Source organism: Urocampus carinirostris, chromosome 18 (genome assembly GCF_059441175.1).
Source record: "Urocampus carinirostris isolate Australia breed hairy pipefish chromosome 18, RoL_Ucar_1.0, whole genome shotgun sequence".
Lineage (NCBI taxonomy): Eukaryota > Metazoa > Chordata > Actinopteri > Syngnathiformes > Syngnathidae > Urocampus > Urocampus carinirostris.
In genome coordinates this window covers 18307346-18326983 of record NC_142366.1, presented here as the reverse complement: position 1 = coordinate 18326983, position 19638 = coordinate 18307346, and the positions used below count along the sequence as shown (strand labels likewise).

Sequence of the window (19638 nt, the reverse complement as noted above, 5' to 3'; positions counted from 1 at the left end):
GGAAACAAAACCCTTTATATTGAGAAAGTTATTTGAATACCTGTCAACCTGTATGTTTTTGCCGTACACAGTACGTTTATTATGCATTTTAAGACGTGAACGACGTCCCAAAAAATCTGTACGGAAAAACGCAAATTTGTCAATTATTGGTACCATCCGGTATACACCGACTATCAAGAAACGGCAAATCAATCAAGTCAAACGAGTTTGCCGCGGTATCCTCTTTCTCTGTATCGTTTTTTTCCGTTGCAAAAGAAGCTAGCTTGGTCTTAAAAAACATCGGATTTCATGTGGTAGGTGTGTAATGAAAGGGAGTCTGTCTCTTTCTAGAGAACCGGCTTTTTCGGCTCAACTCATTAAAGAGAGCCGGCTCTCAAACGGCTCACTTGCTTCGATGCATTATATTACGAATTATTATGTTGTATAAAGAAGTTAAGAAAAAAAGGAAGTATAAAAGGAGAAAATGAAAAAAGACAGGTTTGTGGTGATCCATTTAATCAGTATATTACCAACAATGATTAAATGCAGAAAATGAATTAATAATTTGAATAGGATAATGTAAAATTCTAAAATAAATGTTACAATATACACGAAACACATGTAAAATACAACATGTTAAACTACATAAATAAAAATGTTTGAAAAAAAAAATGGTGTAAGATTATTTTGTATTTTGTAAGGGAAAATACAACAGTTTGTAAGGGAATGGAGCCCTGGAGCTTGACAGGTATGTATCTGCCAAAGGAATATTTTTTTAAATATTCTCAATGTACTGCACTTCTGACCACCTCTGGTTACTAATAAGCTCAAATTGCTCTGTTCTGTTTTCTCTCTGTATTGTAAATGGCCATTTACTTTAAATCCCTTTCGATATAAAATAGCTTTGACATGAGTTTCTCTCGCTAAAGTGTGGGAGGCTCTGCGTGACATCCGTAACTTAATGTTAGCCCTGCGAAAAACAACATTTTTTCCACCGGGCATCTGGTCCATATGCCGGATCTTAGCTAGTAACCTTTACTCGATTCCCTCAGGTTTCAATAGATGGGTCGGATAATTCCTGTTCTTTCAAACCCAAAACAATAAAGCACTCACTAATTTGGGGACCACGTACTTCAAATTATATGACAATAAAAGGGCAAATTTATTTTTTATAGGGATAAGCTTTGATTCATTAATTGATTTTTTTGCAGCCGCCTATTATACTCTTCGTGTCCCCCTCAGTTACGGTTGTCAGAGCTGTCATTAAAGAAGGTGTGATGCGTATTATTAGACCAAGGGTACAATTGTACGCCTTCGTTCCCCCTATACGTTATTTTCTCAGAATTCGCAAAAAGGGTTGAGCCTGTCAGGTATAATTATTGCAAGGTTGCCGATTTGCTACGAAGCTGTGCGTAATTTTCAACTCGGACAAACTCCCGCAGTGTTTCAGGAACATTTGCTTACTTCAAATATCCAAAGCCGTCGGCACATTTCAAATAGATTGTTTCATGCTAGCCCCCTTGGAATTTTTTTTCTCTTTTTCTGGAATAGCATCAGTGCCGCCTGTGTGTAGGCGTTAAGACCACGGTGTGAAGTCTAACACTCGAGAATCAGACTCAATGCTTATTTGTTTTCGAAGCCAATTCCAGATGTTGGCACATATGTGGCCTTACATTATCTCATAAGTGAGAATTTTTTGTGGGGGGGCAATTGCTCCAGCACTATTGTCAATTTTTGCACTGAGCGCCTAAATTTGAGAAAAATGTCCTGCCTCAGCTATTTTGGTTTCAAAGCAACTGGCTTCCAATAAAGAGAAGTGAAAAGTACTTATTTGCTTCCTCCGTGTGGCCTGAAATAGTATGAAGAAGGGCAAGTTTACTCTAGATCAGGGGTCAAGATCCTATGGCTCCGCCAGCCATATATGGCTGTTTTCAAGAGTACATATGGTCCTGAGATAAACCAATTGTCGCACATGTAAGGGCAATACAATGATAGAGTAAGGGTTCAGTCCAGTATTCACAATTTTAACAACAGTGGCTGTAAATTGCTAAATTATCCTTTATATGGAAGCTCATTAAACAATTTATGTTCCATGTCGAGACACTTCATTCTGAAAAGCCACAGAACAAGCTTTAACCCGGATCAAACATTTTTCCCAGAGGCTCTAGCAAAGAATGTAGAGCAATTTGATTGGGTCCGGTACAGACAGACAGACAGACAGACAGACACACAGACACACAGACACACAGACACACACACAGACAGACATAATGGTTGCAATTCCCCTTGTGAAGCAACAATAAAGCTTACAAACACAACACGGAACCTATTTACTCACAGCAAGTCAGACTATGCAGAATATCGTGAAAGTATTAGCAATCTACAATGACATTGTTTTTTGCTACCAGTCGCCAAAGGGAATCTGGACATGAGCCGAAATAGGCGAAACAAGATCGGTCTTTTAATAAATGACGAGGCAGCACGGCAGCGCAGTGGTTAGCACATGTGCGGCACAGTTCATGTCTTGGGAACCTCCTGCGTGGGTTCAAATCCAGCTCCAGACTTCCTGTGCGGAGTTTGTATGTTCTCCCCGTGCTTGCGTGGGTTTCCTCCGGGCACTCTGGTTTCCTCCCACATTCCAAAAACATGCATTTCAGGGGAATTGGCCGGTCCAAATTGTCCCTAGGTGTGAATGAGCGAGTGAGTTGTCTGTCCCTGTGTGCCCTGCGATTGGCTGGCAATCAGTTCAGGGTGTCCCCTGCCCACTGCCCGATGATTGCTGGGATGGGCTCCAGCACCCCCGCGACCCTACTGAGAATAAGCGGTGTAGCTAATGAGATGAGAATACAACTTTTTTCCTTGCTTTATTTTTTGCTCCGCCAAAGATTTATTGAAGGTTCAATTACTTGTAAACAATCTGACTGTGCCTCACCAGACAGGAACCTTACCGAACATTACTACTTCAGGGTATGCAGCAAGTGTTGAGAACGTGTAACAAACAATGTTGCCGAAAGGAAAACATTCTGTCCCTCAAATTTATATTGCATGTGAATTCATATTCGGCGAGGCAATGAAATTCCAATGTATTCCTATTTTGAAAGCAGAATACACTCCACAAAAGGAAAGAAATAAACTTGAGAAGGTGTAAACTGAAGAAGAGCATCTGCACTCTCTTTAAAATTCTGCACTTACGCTCGGCCTTCTGCCTGACATGGAAAATCGGCTCCAGTCAAATGCAAAACAGGGAAGAGCACCTGGGTCATTTTGAAGTTTCCCGCAGCTTCTGTTTTTTATTCCCTCAGAAAAGCTTCATCACCGCCGGGTGTGACCGGCATGGACTAAAAAGTTTGACAAGGTCCTCGCTTTGACTTTTGTTTGGCCTGGTATATGTCTGGCGGTCTCGGAATGAGGGATTGATGGATGGGATCGGTGGAAATCTCTCAGATTAAAGGATAGATGAATACAGAGTGTGGATCTTCACAAAGTACGAGCGTTTTCTTCTGTCTCCCCTACTTTACCTCCTGTCTCTCCCTCTCTCTCCACCAGACTTGGCCTTGCCTTCTATTTTATTTCATCATTTTTCTCATTTTGCTTTCCAGGCGGCTTTGTGTTTACATGGCTGCCACTCTTCCCTCTTTGTTCTATTCAGCCATTCGCAATCCCCTGTTGCCTTTTTTTCTCTTTTTTTGCCTCCTCCTCAATCTCTCTGCTGGTTCTCTCGGGGTGTAAATGGCAAACATCAGCGGCTGTCTACTCATCAAAGAAATGTTGCTGCTACCAACTACACGCCAACCTTGGATGTATCAATGTTTGTGTTAAGACCGGTAAAGATTTAGCTCCGCAGAGGTGCGTTTAAACCATAAAAGCATGACATTGTGTTACACATGGAAATATGTTACTTCTCAAGGTGCTCTTGAGCAAGGCATTGCTTTCTGAAATAAAGTTGTTACTGTCTATCTATCGATCTATCTACCCTGGTATATCCCTCGAGAAAGGTGACCGACAGCAAGACAAACACATACAAAAACAAAGAAAATAAAAAAGGGAAAAAATAGCAAAAAAAACACACACATATATTTTTGGACCATGGCCAACCCAAATGCCCAAACACCCAAAAAAGTTAAGCGACTCGGCACCCAAGTCGGTCATGCTTTCATCCCTCTAGATGAACAGGAACACAAGAAAGCGGCCATGTCACTCGGGTCAGGGTGACACAACACAGTCAGAGCCCAACAGCTTTCACTGGTTTACCCCTGCCGCATCATACGGGTGCCCTGCCCATTCCTTAGAACGCGTCTAAACATCCCACTATCCTTTTACAACACCTCTCCACTCATTCCTATCACCAACAATAGCTCTAGCTTTCACTAGATTTAGACCTCTTTCCTGCAGTGCACTCATAACACTATCCATCCACTTCAATCCCAGCCTTGCTCTTGGTCTCCATCCATTTACTTCTGCTCTGTAGATCCTCATCAACATTCGCTCCTTACCCATTCTCTCCAAGTGTCCAAACCAACCGAGTACTCTCTTATCCACACGCTTGCTCAGTTCCACTACTACTCCAGTTAGTCCTGTGGTGAGGGGCCCTCTCTCCCTGGGAGATGTAAGAATTCTCCCACCGTGGTCCGCTGCATGTCGTAAGAGGCGACTAAAGTGGAGGGAGTGAGGGGACCGGGTATCCTCTCCTCTCTATCTCTACTCCCTAAGAAACAGCAGGGCAAAGAAAGGGGGGAGGGAGACAGAAAGGTCTCGCAAACCCTAGTTATAGGGTCACTAAATGTGAGAGGATGTGGAAGTAAAGCGACAGAGTGGAAGAAAGAGGAGATCGGAAGGATGATGACTGAAAGGAAGGTTGGTGTGATAGCCTTGAGTGAAACAAAGTTGTTAATGTAATAGGAGTAATTAAAGTGTCAGTTAATGTTAGATTTTTAAAATGTATCACTGAGTATGTTGTCACTACCGCTTGAATTTTCCAGCTATATCGAGTTTATTATTATTTAATTATCACGGCATTATTTTAATAATAACATTACTCATTTAGTTGTTATAAATGCACTTATGTTAATCCACATATTTGAATAAACTATCTACTTGCTGTCTCCTTTCCTTTCAGCAAAGGTCTTCCGATGCGTCAGCCTTATCTTATTAAGCAACCTTCAAAATCCAGCTGTGTGCAGTTTTAACTAAAGTCTCTTGTTCATTGAGATCCTTTCTTTTATCCGGTAATGTGAGTTCCCAGGTGAGTCTGTTAGAGTTTCATTTTACGTTTTTTTAAATCCACGCATTTTTCCTATAAAGCAGGGGGAGGAACCTTCTTGCATGCCTATTGAGGGAGCGCACTTGATCATCTTGGTGGGAGGGCTCTTCCCATTGACTAGTCCTGAGTGCACTCTGATTTTATATTTATTTTGAAACGTTGTAATAAGTCGGAATACTAGGCCTGGTCCTGGAAAAGAACCGAGGCGAGACATCAAAATGTTTATAGCAATGTTGCGAAGATGGAAAAAAGCTGTTCTAGTAATATTCTTAACTTGTGTTTGAAAGGACAGATCGGGGTCAAATATGACAGATACATTTTTGACTGAGTCACTCTGGGTGATATTACATTTGTCAATGTTCGGAACAGTTTTTGAGAACAAGTCACAGCATTTAGATGGACATTTTGGTCCTTTCAGAGTTGAGGCGCAAGAAATTGAGTGACATCCATTCTTTTATCTCAGTGAGGCAGGCCTCCAAATTTCCACAGTTTAGTGTGGCAAATTCAACCATCGCAAGATATAGTTGAGTGTCATCTGCGTAGCAATGGAAACTGATAGTATACTTGTGAATAATATCACCTAATGGAAGCATATAAATGCTGAAAAGAAGGGGGCGAAGTATTGAACCCTGCGGAATACCACAGGTAACACTAAAGGGCTCAGATGTCATTTTACCATATTTAACACAGTGCGTCCTATCTGAGAGGTAGGATCTGAACCATAAGAGGGCGGTTCCTGAGAGACCAATCCATTTTTCCAACCGTTCTAATAAGACATTATGGTCCGCAGTGTCAAAGGCAGCACTAAGGTCCAGCAGCAGCAAGAGTCATGAAGCGCCAGAGTCCATTGCCAGTAGAAGATCATTGGTTACCTTAATCAGGGCTGTCTCAGTAGAGTGGTTCAAAAAGATTGTTCTCGGATATAAAATCATTCAGCTGCAGTGCCAAAACTTTTTCAAGTACCTTAGAAAGAAACGGTAGGTTTGACACAGGTCTATAATTACATAAGTGTTCTGGATAAAGGTTGGGTCGTTTCAGTGTAGGCTTAATAACAGCGGACCTAAAAGCCGCTGGAACTACACCTGAGGAGAGTGATATGTTTATAATATTTAGAACTCAAGGTCCAAGGACGCCAAAAAGACCTTTAATCAGTGAACCCGGAACCTCATGTTGAGGTTTTTGAGTTTTTCCTTGCCCTAAGTTTTAGATCAGGGGATGGTGTAATGCTAGTCTGTTGTTTGCAATAATCTGTGGTCTGTGCAGGTCTTTGAGACTCTTTGTGATTAAGGGCTATACAAATAAACATGACTTGACTTGACTTTATTACCTAGAATTGTTTTGGCCAATGTACACTTTTGACTGTCATACAACCCGACGACAATAAAAGACTCTTTTCACCTGGCCATCACTTCTTTGACCTGTTGGTAGGCGCTACAGGTCCCTTAAAACAAGGACTAACAGGCTCAGTGACAGATTCATCCACAGGGCCATCACTACCCTAAACAAGCGCACAAAACTGTAAAAATATACATCTTGCGACTTATCCGTGAATTTTTGCGGCTGGTAAATGTTATTGTGTTACTTTTCATTGCACTATTGTGAAAATTATTAGAACTTGGGCCAGTCTTTGAGCCAGGCATGTCAAACACAGTTTGGCTCAGGGGCTGGTTCCAGACTTTATGTTTTCAGGTGGGCCGGATTAGTAAAAACTCCCCCCAGTGCTATGCTCCATCAGCCTACATTTGCAGCTTACCCTACAACTTATGATAATGGATTATAAGGGATCTTTCCCAAGCACAACACATTTACCGTAAATTCCGGACTATAAGCCGCTACTTTTTGCCCAAATGTTCAGCCCTGCAGCTTACTCAGTGAAGCGGCCAATTTATTAAATTTTTCTAACAGTAAGATTTAGACCGGTGGAATAAGTGCGCCGAGGAAGACTGCATCCTCATAGTTTATGTTTGAACTGTACGTATGACAAAGGTTCTTTCCTATAATGAGGAAGACGCCCTTGATGGCAACAGGTATAAGGAGAAATATGAGGACGGTTTACCGTGAATTTCACAATTGCGATACGGCTTTTTTTAACAGCTACGCTTCATACGAAACGAGCGTGTTAAGAGTAGCGTGGTGGTACCTTTCACAGGCACGGTTTGGGATGAAAGTTATATTATTATTATTAAAACTTTGAAAACTCTCTCGGTGTACCGTCTTTCTTTGTAAATATGTGTAACCATGTATAATATGTATTTGCAACTGTATATTTTTGTAATGTATTTATTTTAGAGACTTATTGTGATATGTTTTCTACCGTCGAATCAAAAAGAAGGGTCGGAGCAAACGCGGGCTGACGGGAAGTGGGGTGAAGCCGAGTTAAATCTCTTTGTTGTTGCACCGGACAATAGTGGATATTTATTTTTCTCACCCTTAACTTTGGAAATATACTTTTTTTCATTGGATTACTTTTAACGGGACCCGGACTTTAAAGGTCTGCATTAAATTGTAACTACCGGTATCATTTTCCGTTCATGTTACCGACTGCGGTGATTGCATTGTGTACTATATCTTCAGTCACGATCGCGGCACCTAAAGTCAGATTTGGAATAACCTTGTGACTGTGTTACATATTTCAATGTGGGCTCATGTGGCCTATATGGAGGTGCAGCTTGTGTAAGGACAAAAACAGTAAAGCCCATAATATGTGGTGCGTGCGGCTTATAATCAGGTGCGCTCTATAGTCTGGATTTTACGGTATTCACAAACAATGGAAACAATAATAATTACTGAACATCGAATCCACCTACAAAAATCTATTTTGAGTTACGATATATATCGAATGTGTACCTCAGAATTAAGGTCCAACTCTCCGCCTAGTTAATTGAAGCTTTTTATTTTTCAAGCCTTCTTGAGTATCAGATGTAATCGTAAAACACTCGATGAAATAGCACAGCTTTCGACTTGTGCTATTTAATGCACTTTTTAAGTCCCTGCCTACTCACACAACCCTTCCCTCCATCATTTTGGCAACTAGTACTTTGAGTAATTCTGAATCCACGGTCGTAGCCAACAGCATAATAAGGATTTTTTCGTCCATGGCAATTAAAGTAATACCCCATTTTTTTTCTCAGGAATGTTAATGGTGTTATAAATTAAAAACTAATTTGGATTATGAAAAGCAATAATTAGCAACACAGTTTGTTTATAACGTTATTGCTCCCACATAGCAATTACGTCATATATTATTCCAGTCGCCCGAGAATCGAAATGATCGATATTCCCACAATTGTTAAAAGCCAAATCTTAGCAGTGGTCTGCCCTCCGCAGTGTTTTTTTTTGGGGGGGGTTATGACTGCTTTGTTCATCTCTTACAAGTTTTCAGAGCCAAAGCAACATAGCGCTAAAGTCAACAGGCTTTGATACTGTGTAGAGCCAGCACATAAGAGTTTCATTAAAACAGTAACTCATTGATACCCAAGAAAAATCCATTTGCATCTCCCCCAGAACCTTTTGACATATTGCCATATTTCAGGCTTTAAACGTATAAATCAAAAATCCAATTATTTTCTAAGAATGCACAACATGTGAGACAGAATCGTGTCAAGAAATACAATTTTTGTCATGCTAAAGAAATGACAAATTGAAAATTAGACGTTGCAAAAATATTGGCCCCCTTTGAATTACAGTGGAACCTCGGTTTCGAGAAATTCTTGCTTCGCTGTTCGGTCAAAAAATCGGAGTTCGAACGCCGGTAATGTGTGAGTGCGTACGCTAGGGTGCGATGCTGAGCGGCGTACGGGTGTAGCTGGCTCTTTTCCTGACCAACTGTTATCGCGGGCGGACCTGCTTCGTTTTGCGGACCTGCTTCATTAAGAAAGAAATAATAGCAACATATGAGAAGGTGTGCGAGTGTCTGATCTTGCTAGGGAATACAGCATGGCTTCTGCTGACCACCACAAAGGTAAGAAATCCTTTTCATAATTCTTTTCTTTATTCTTTTTTTTTATTTTTACACGTTCATGTTAGCGTAATCTTTCATACGGAAGATAACGCGAACGTACGATTAACCTGGGTTAGCTTTATGTTTACGCTGAACATTCAAGGTAAACATTCAGGGTGTTGGAACGGAGCCAAACTTTCAGGGTGTTGGAACAGAGCCCCCTTTCCAATGAACCGCTCACCACTTGTTGTGGAGACCCGGGTGCTAAATGACTTGTAAACAACCTGATTTTTTTATTTTTACACATTCATGTTAGTGTAATCTTTCGTACGGAAGATTATGATAACGCGAACGTACGATTAGCCTGGGTTAGCTTTATGTTTACATTAAACATTCAAGGTAAACATTCGGGGTGTTGGAACGGATTAAAACGATTTACATTATTTTTAATGGGAAAAATGATTTTGGTGATCGAACAAATCGGTTTTTGAACAGGGTTCTGGAACGGATTATGGTTGAGAACCGAGGTTCCACTGTACTACTTTTGTACGACCTTCTTCTGTTTTTTTTTGCGCGTCTTGAAACAAATAAATTTGCCTATTTTTCTTTGCTGCCACGGACTGTTTGGACAGTTTTACAAGCTCAAGGCGTCTTTGCTGTCATCCAGTTTCTGGAAAAAATAAAATTATGTATTACCTATGTTTTTGGTTTCGTTTTTTAAATATGATCCACTATTTGTTCTGTATTGTCGATGCTAAATCAATTTCACTCTGGTCATCCTGGAAGGGGGATTACCACTTTTGAGGCCCCTTTTCAAGGTTTCCTATTTTCTTCATGTAGAGGTTTTTGAGTTTTTCCCTGCCCTCATGTAGGTTTTAGATCAGGGGATTTTGTAATAATGGTCTATAGTTTGCAATAGTCTGTGGTCTGTACAGCCCTTTGAGACTCCTGGTTTGAAATCAGGGGATGGTGTAGTTGTAACCTGTGCAGTTCTTTCAGACATTTTGTGATTAAGGGCTATACAAATAAATGTGACTTGATTTGAAAAAACAGCTCAAGTTCCTTTGTGCACAGATCTTTCCACGACTGCTCGGTAGGATTGTGGTCTGGACTCTGGCTTTTTATATTGTTAGTTTTAAACCATTCCATTGTAGATGTTGCTTTATGTTTAGGGTCCTTGTCCCAGTAGAAGGTGAACCTGCGCCTCAATCTTAGGTCTCTTGCGGACGCTAACAGATTTTTGCCAGAATCGCCCTGCATTTCACTCCATCAATCTTCTCATAAACTCTAAAGTTCCTCCCAGTCTCTGCAGAGGAAAAACAACCCCAGAGCATGATGCTGCCACCACCATGTTCTACAGGGAGGATGGTGTTATCAGGGTAATGTGTAGTGTTACTTTTACACCAAATCTGATGAGAGCACATTTTTCACATGTTATTTGCATCTCCTGTGTGCCTTCTTGCAAACGCCGAGCGGGACTTTTAGTGGTATTTGTTCAGAAAGGGCTTTTTTCTTGCCACTCTTCTATAAAGGGTGGATTTATGCAGAGTATGAATAATAGTTATGTTATGCACATATTGTTCCACCTCAGCTGTGTTTACATGGGGGTCATACAATGTGATCATGGGCCTCTGGTTGATTATCAGATTGGTTTTCTCTTTATTTGGGCTGAAAGTTTAGAGGGACGGCCATGTCATGGTAAGTAGGCAGTGATTCAATTATTTCTCTCCAAATTGGTATAACTGAGACTAAATGGCACACAAGTGTAGTTGTCAGTCAATTGGGTTAAGATTGGATCATTCAGAACTTTCCCTCGGCACTGTGAAACTAGGTTGAAATTGAAAGTCTTACCAACAACAGAAATTCAGAAAAAAAACTCTTTCCTTCCCTTTTGAGAACTTAAACAACCCGACTGGCAGTCACTTCAGCGACTGTGAAGATATTGAGCCGTGTGAAATGAAAGACCGTTTTTTTTTGTGACCGAGTAAAGTTGTAAGGATTGCTACTTTCCAGCAAACTTCATCCTGCATGCAAAGTAGTTTTCAGGTGTTTGCACTCACCTGAATAAGCGTTAGGTCCTCCAGATTGAGCCTGAAGAGGTGATTTCTGCAAGGGGAGAGGGATAACATGAGATAGAGTACACCGGATAAACACACAAATAGGGGAATTTTCCAAGGGGATTTATAGTCCCAGAGGTAAACAGAAATTTCAGGAGTAAATGAGGCTATTTCAAGATGTAAACACATTTCAAAGGGCAACTTTCCTTTACATACCAAATGGGCTTTTGCTTCGGTCGAGTGCAGTTGCAAAAACCGCTGCGGAAATATTTTATCATCAGGAAGGAAATAAATAAAACATTTTTCGCAAGTTAAATGTTTAAGCTTGCTCCCACATAAGGCTTTACAAACATCTCCAACGTTTCATTTAAATGTGCTGTCAGGGAATTAGAAACTTTGATACTCTCTGCCGCCATCTCCTGGATTAAAGTCATGATGATTTCTTAGATGTGCTCCAATAAACCTGTTTTTTTAATTTTTTGGGGGGATTTCGTTGCCATTTCGACTGTATTTGAAACAGGTCCTTTTCTTACTTTTACCACTTGCACGCTAAACTAACAAAGACTGTGATAACGACCATAAAGTAACTTTCCAACCTTCCTTCCTCTCCCCTCCGTTCCTTTTAGCTAATGTTTAAGAAGTATGCTTGAAGCAGATAAGTGCAGTGGACAAAAAATATAAAGGCTATTTGAACTCAGTTGGGCATTGTGAATACATACATAAAAGAGATAATAGTCTACTTTCAACATTAAAGGACACCTCAAAGGACGTACCCCACCGTTGAGGCAATTCTACAAAAGGAAAATATATCACACATGAATTTCTAGTCGAATATATTACAAGTGCCGGTGCTCCCACAACCGGGACCCGGATTCAATTTCCATTGCATACAATGTTTTGCAATTGGGGTCAGCGAAGTTTTCCAAATGATGGGTTATAAGGCGGACTTGAATGTTTTGACATTTTGTGGGTTTTAAGGTGTGCCTTATGGTCTGGATTGTTTTCTTTTTGGCAAAGTAAAATCAAATTACTTTAAGTAAAGAAAATATAAACATTCCCTCACGAAAGTTCAATGAAAATATTCCTCCGAATGGAAAGAGTTTGTTGGTATGACCATAACATGTTTCACACAAAATGCAAAGCATGCGTGTTGGCACTGAGGCATGTTTGCAACTTTTGTGCCAGTGCTTCTCAATTATTTTCTTTCACGCTCCCCCTCAGAAGAAGAAATCCTCCTGCGCCCCCCAAGAAATCTGTCTCCTCCTCCGGGTTAGTTATTTTTCATTGGGTCACTTGAAAGTCTGCTCCACTTTGTGTCTACGCTTCACACTTAATGCTTATACAGTGGAACCTCGGTTTTCGAACGCCTTTCAGTTCGAACAAATCGGAGTCCGACCAAAAATTTCGAGAAATTCTTGCTTCGCTGTTCGGTCAAAAAATCGGAGTTCGAACGCCGGTAATGCGTGAGTGCGTACGCTAGGGTGCGATGCTGAGCAGCGTACGGGTGTAGATGGCTCTTTTCGTGACCAAGTGTTATCGCGTGCGGACGTGCTTCGTTTTGCTTTCGCTTTTAATATAGGTGTACGAAGTGTTTTAGCCCCTAATTATGCCTCCGAAGAAAGTCATTGCAAGCAACAAAGTTGCTACAGGTGAAAAAAGAAAAGTAGTGAGTACAACTATTACATTTAAGAAAGAAATAATAGCATCCCTCTCACCACCGTCCACCTGCGCCTTCTGCTGACCACCACAAAGGTAGGAAATTCTATTCATAATTTTTTTCTTTATCCTTTTTTTTATTTACACGTTCATGTTAGCATAATCTTTCGTACGGAAGATTACAATAACGCAAACGTACGATTAGCCTGGGTTAGCCTTGTGTTTACGTTAAACATTCAAGGTAAACATTCAGGGTGTTGGAACGGATTAAAACGATTTACATTATTTTTAATGGGAAAAATGATTTCGGTGATCGAACAAATCATTTTCGAACTGGGTTCTGGAACGGATTATGGTGGAGAACCGAGGTTCCACTGTATATGTCAACAAAACACAGCCAATGAGAGTGCTTCTGCTCCCTAGTGTAGTGGAGGTGCTATTGTCCTTAACTGTTTGGAAAGTGAAAAAAAAAAGTTCCCCGAGGTCAAACGCGCCTGCGCCCCCCCTTGATGACGCCTTGGCGCACCAAGAAAGGGCCCGCCCGACTATCTGAAAACCACTGCTTTAAGCCTAATTGAAACCAGTAAAATGAACAGCATGACAACCCTATAATCTGATTAAATTCTTAATTAGTCAAACCCTCAATCAACCTTCTCAATGTTAAAGTCTTAAAAGGATTATCTGGCACATGCATCCCATGAATCGGAATGGGTCTTTTACGGTTGTGGTAGGCTAATGGGAACCTAAAAAATAGTGGGTATTTATTATTTACAGTCACAAAGAGAAGAGTGTAAAACATTGAGTGTAAAAGTATAATATACATCTGGAATTATGATGAGGAATACAACGATAAATACTTGAGAAGTAATTTTATGTCTACCGAAGTTGCAATTCCATCATGCTCGCAGTTAGCCTAGCTTCTCTTATTCAAAAAAGGGAACAGAAGCTAGTATATATATTTTTTTTAAATAATTACAGAAGGTTGTGTTTGGTTTTTGCACATGTATCCAACAAATACAACAATGACAAGTCCAAGAACTAGCAGTTATAACATACTCATATGAACAGCTAAGGGTAGGATTCTGTTGTTTAATAATAATAATAATAATAATAATAATAATTTCCTTGTATTGTCATTCTGTGTAACAATGTACACAGAACGAAATGTCGATTGCACCTGACCCGTTGTAGCGAGCCGATGCAGCCGCAGCCAACAGAGGGCGCCGCCGACCACTTTTTAAGTCTTAGGAATGACTCGGCCGGGGCGCGAACCACCGACCTCCCAGTCTCAAAGCGGGCGCCTTACCATCTAGGCTAAAGGGACAGGGTGTAATGTCTGATCGCTAATTGTTGCTGTATTGTGTATTGCAGGGGTCTCCAAAGTGGTGCCCCCTAGAGACAGCTCGGGAGTCCGCAGAAATGTTCTGAAAATAGCTCATTTTGCAGCTCTTTGAGACTCCTTGTGATTTAGGGTGTCACAAATAAACATGACATCACCTGACTTTTTAATATCTGACATCTGCAAAGGAGAATGCATAGGATGCTAGTTATTTTGACTACTATATCAGACTGTCGTTCGTTGTTTTTACTGTTAAGAACTGTATGCATACTACTCTTGGATTTTCATACCCTTTAAGGTGGATCTGCTTTTTGTAACCCAGGATATTTAAGAAAGAGAAAGGGCTTGTAACAGGTTGGAATTTCCAATCGGAAGTTCTAACTCTCTCCTGTTCTCCTTGCAAATTCAAAATTCTAAACTCTGAATGTATCACTCTGGAAAGCCACAAAACGATTTCATTCACACGCACCACTTTTCAAACGCTCTTGCAAGAAATGATCTCGTATTGACCAACATTGGATCAGATTGGCTGCATTCCGACAAGGACACCCTTGAGAATGTCATTTTGTCTTTGGGGCTTTTTAAATTATCTATATTTCACGTTTTCTGCTCTCCACAGACAGAATAATCTGTCTGGATTCAATTTTCTGTTCAGAATCAATACATTCCATTGGAGCATTATCATCTTACAGTTCGTGCATTAGGTTTTTTTGTTTAGCAACAAAAGCTTTTCCACATGCGCACACATATTTTATACAAATGCTCTCAGAGAGATCTATAAATCATCCTGAGGAGAGGCGATCACCCGTGTCTCAGCGCAGCATCTGATTTCTACCGTATTGATATTTGAATCGATCCCTCTTCACTTTCATTATCACCCACGTGCCTAACCCAGCTTGTCGTTATCTAGCCAAGAATCCTTTTATGATTACACACTTGCCAGCTATCGAAGTTGCTAGTGAGTAAGGACTGAACTAAATGAGATTTTACAATGTCCCCAATCCCAGATACTGATAGAATTGCCGTAAATTCTGAACTCCAGAGCCGCATGCTCAAATTTAAGAACACATCTCAATTGTGTCTTGGTAAGAGTTTTAGATGCCTAGGTCACGTGTTTTCAGATCATCTAATCATTCAAAATGGCGATATCATAGCTGTTTGAACACAGTATTTCTTCAGCGTGGAAAAAAAAGCAAAACAACAACAACCAAGGCTCTGTCTTGCATTCACTTGTCATCGTTCCTCGTGAAATAAAGGAAACTCCAGCACAATGACACAGATGATCCAGAGAAAGAAAAGTAGCGTCTTTGATGAATTGCTTCTACTGGTGTTTAATTCGGATATATGAATTGAGGACTTGTTTTTTTGGGTGCAAAAGTCAAAATATTGTGAGCACATTTTAATTATTGAAAAAAATACCTACTCTACCTGTACTGCATTTTAAGCTGCAGTGTTTACAATGTAGGGAAAAAAGCAAAGGCTTGTAGACCGGGATTTACAGTACCTCAACTAGGTTGCCGAGATAGGGATTTTAGAACTGTTATTTAGAACAGTTTTTCTCAATCTTTTTTAGACAAGGTACCCTGTTGTACTGAAAAACACACCTTTGAACATTTTTTTTTCATTTTTTTTTCTATTACAGACAGTTTAGGTTTAATTAAGATTAAATTGTCAACACAGGCCATCATGGAGACCGAATTGACAACAGTAGTTGCTCAAATCAAAAGGTTTTATGAGAGGAACGAGTATTTTTTTTGTGTTTCCCAGCACTGTCTGTTCCTTCGAAACTTGTTAACTTTGTTTCATGATAAAACAGTTAAACTCTGCAAAGTTGAAGCTTTCATGACAATTTTGTCAGTAAGGATTTAAAAAAAAACAAAGATTACTTTTTTATAAAAACGGCTTTATAGAATGTGATGCCTTGCAATAGATGAAAGCTTAGCAGAATACCGAATTGGGTTGGAAAATTTACACCATGCTGGTCTACTAGTGATCCCAAGAGCCAAGAAGAACTTCGCAGGTTTGAGATTTGAGATTGTGATTAAGGGCCATTAAAAAAAAAATGTTGTGATTTGACTTGTTGCCCTCTGCCGAACCAACTGCCAGCGCCACAATGAAATGGTGTGCACTCTTATTTGCATTGATTTAACACAAATCACTTGATACAACCATCATGATCTAATTAATGATGATCGATTAGTTGTTGCAGCCCTACATTTTATAATGTATCGAATTTTTTTTTACTTGAGCTTGTCAAAATAGACATTCCTGACTAAGTCAAAAGGACTTGATGCAAAATGTAGGTGGTTTCTGTATGCATTTAAAACCCAGAACAGGTCAGTGGCGACCCTTACACAAGCAAAAGACATTTTCTCGGCTTTTTGAAGACATCTGGACAAGCTGATGTCACGCAGTGCACCAGTGAACCGCAAAAAAATAAACCTTGACAAGGAGAAGCGTAACAGAGCAGAAGGGACCTTAAAGGGATAGCGAAAAAAAAAAGAAAGTATAAGTTACCTGGCACCAACAATCAGTTCGTTCTGGCTGGGATCAAAGGTCAGCTGGGAGTAATCCACCGTGCCCTCAGCTTTGAACCGGAAAATCCACGGTTCCATTCCTGCCAATAGAAACAAAAGACAGTGAGCCAGTTAGCCAATGGCTGTTGAGATGGCCCGACACATCTGGATAGATATATTAGCTTGGTTCAAAGTGTTGTTGTTAACTTTTCCTTTTTCCTCGACGAAAACAAAGAAACGAACCCCGGGGTCTTTGTCACCTTCGATTCGCAGTTTAATGTTCCTTTACAGATGGCGCTTTGCAGTGTTTATAACAGCAGAGAGACATTTATTTTGCATTACAATGGCCAAGTGAGCTTCAAAGGTACACCAAACTGTTTATTCAAGAGCACAGCGTGACACCAACTACGAATTGACTCACAACTTGAACCGACCTTCAAGAAGTCCTGGAGATTTCATTTTTTTTCTTAAATTGTAGCATCAACAGAACTTCTTGGAATAACCTGGAACAGAATTTGCTGCTGTCCTTGTATGAAGCCACAGTGGAAAGCATTTTGGCATACGTGATCTCTGTGTGGTATGCTGGCAGCGGACAGGAAAACCATTGAGAGAGTGATCAACACAGCCCAAAAGATTATTGGCTTCTGTCTGCCCAGTCTTAAAGACATCTCAGGCTTGCGATATGGTGGTAGAGCCATTAACATTATAAACAAACTAGGACAAACAGGCTCATATATATATATATATATATATACACATATGGATTAGTGTTTTACTATACGATATACTGGAACGGTTGGAAAAATGGATTGGTCTCTCAGGAACCGTTCTCTTATGGTTCAGATCTAACCTCTCAGATAGGACGCACTGTGTTAAATATGGTGAAATTACATCTGAGACCTTTAGTGTTACCTGTGGTGTCCCGCAGGATTCACTACTTGGCCCCCTTCTTTTCAGCATTTAAATGCTTCCATTTGGTGATATTATTCGCAAGTATAATATCAGTTTCCATTGATACGCAGATGACACCCAACTATATCTTCCGATTGAGGAATCTGCCCCACTACATTGTGGAAATTTGGAGGCCTGCATCACTGAGATAAAAGAATGGATGTCACTTAACTACTTGCGCCTTAACTCTGAAAAGACCGAAATGTTAGTTATTGGTCCATCTAAATGCCGTGACTTGTTCTCAAAAACTGCTCTGAACATTAACAAAGGTAATATCACCCAGAGTGACTCAGTCGATAATGTTGGTGTCATATTTGACCCCGATCTGTCCTTTCAAAAACGTTAAGAAACATTACCAAACTAGAACAGCTTTATTCCATCTTCGCAACATTGCTAAAATTCGCCCTATGCTGTCTCAGTCGGATGCAGGGATTATAATTCATGCGTTACCTCCCGTCTCGAAAACTGTAATGCACTACTCTCTGGTCTCCCGACGTCCAAAATCAAGAGCCTTCAGCTAGTACAAAATGGTGCAGTGAGGCTTTTAACTAATATAAGAAAGTTTGATCACATTTTTCGATTTTAGCTAACCTGCATTGGCTCCCTGTTAGTTCAGGATGTAATTTTAAGTTTCTGTTGGTAGTATACAAAATCATCCATGGACTCTTTCCCTCATATCTTTCAGATTTAATTTCCCCCTATGTTCTGGTCTGGAGCCTTCGCTCTCAAAATTCTGGTCTACTAGTAATCCTAAGAGCCAAGAAGAGATGTGCAGGTTCGGGAGCGTTCTCCATTCGGGCCCCGGTGCTGTGGAATGCTCTTCCCCCTGAGATTCGATCTGCAACCTCAGTGGAAATGTTTGAATCTAAGCTTAAAACACACTTCGATAGCTTATGAATAACCTGTTGACAATATTTGTGTATTATTTGCCCTCATGTAGGTTTTAGATCAGGGGATGGTGTCATAATAGTCTGTGGTTTGCAATAATCTGTGGTCTGTGCAGCCCTTTGAGAGTCTTTGTGATTAAGGGCTATACAAATAAACATCTGCGATTGGCTGGCAACCAGTTCAGGGTGTCCCCTGCCCACTGCCCGATGATTGCTGGGATGGGCTCCAGCACTGAGGATAAGTGGTGCAGCTAATGAGATGAGATGAGATGAGACAAATAAACATGAATTGACTTGACTTGTTTTATCTAAAGGTTTGAAGCCGAACTATGCCAATATGTGCACACATTTTGGGGTGGCCATTACTTTTGCACGGCACAGCTTACATGTCAAGGTACTATAACCTTCCAGGAATTCATTCATATATCCAGGAAGGTTCTTCGCTATGAGGGCACAATGTCTGCGTTCCTTCTATTTGATAGGATTATCTCACAATATACTCAATCATTCATTCATCTCACGTTTGATCTGGATGCATCCTAACTCATCACGCCACGCGGTTGTATTTCCTATTAGGATGAAAGCAGCAAAACAAGACCAGTTCTCCTCAAGTCAAATGTTTTTTATTAAGAATTAAAAAAAAACAACATCTGATAGGGAACGTTTACAGTGGTGCATCTAGAAGGCATTTTCGGTGATTAATGATCCACACAAACTCCTCCAGAACGCCTCCAAACTGTATAATTTGTAGTACAGCTCAGCAAGTTATTGTATTATCGTCATCATTACTGTAGTCTCTGCACGATCAGAGTCATTTGCGTTTAATTTAGATGTTTTTAGGGGACGGACAATAAACTATCTAACAACAAACTATCTATGTGAGCTTCCATCCATCCATTCATCCATCATCTACACCGCTTATCCTCAGTAGGGTCGCGGGGGTGCTGGAGCCCATCCCAGCTCTCTTCAGGCAGTGGGCAGGGGACACCCTGAACTGGTTGCCAGCCCGTTGCAGGACACACAGAGACGGACAACTCACTCTCTCACTCATAC

General features: G+C 40.5%; 1 protein-coding gene across 2 annotated transcripts in view; it reads right to left on the bottom strand.

Annotated features, from left to right (window-relative positions):
- sema5a (sema domain, seven thrombospondin repeats (type 1 and type 1-like), transmembrane domain (TM) and short cytoplasmic domain, (semaphorin) 5A) overlaps nt 1-19638 on the bottom strand; it is a 319777-nt gene that overhangs the window by 176896 nt on the left and 123243 nt on the right. For both annotated transcript variants that reach the window (XR_015847651.1, XM_088322448.1), the window contains exons 3-4: nt 16749-16848; nt 11240-11285 (exon numbers count right to left, since the gene is read on the bottom strand). Coding sequence is in view for 1 of the 2 variants with exons in the window: in XM_088322448.1 (XP_088178574.1) it covers nt 11240-11285; nt 16749-16848 (146 nt within the window). In the remaining variant the exon portion in view is untranslated. The remainder of the gene's footprint in view (nt 1-11239; nt 11286-16748; nt 16849-19638) is intronic.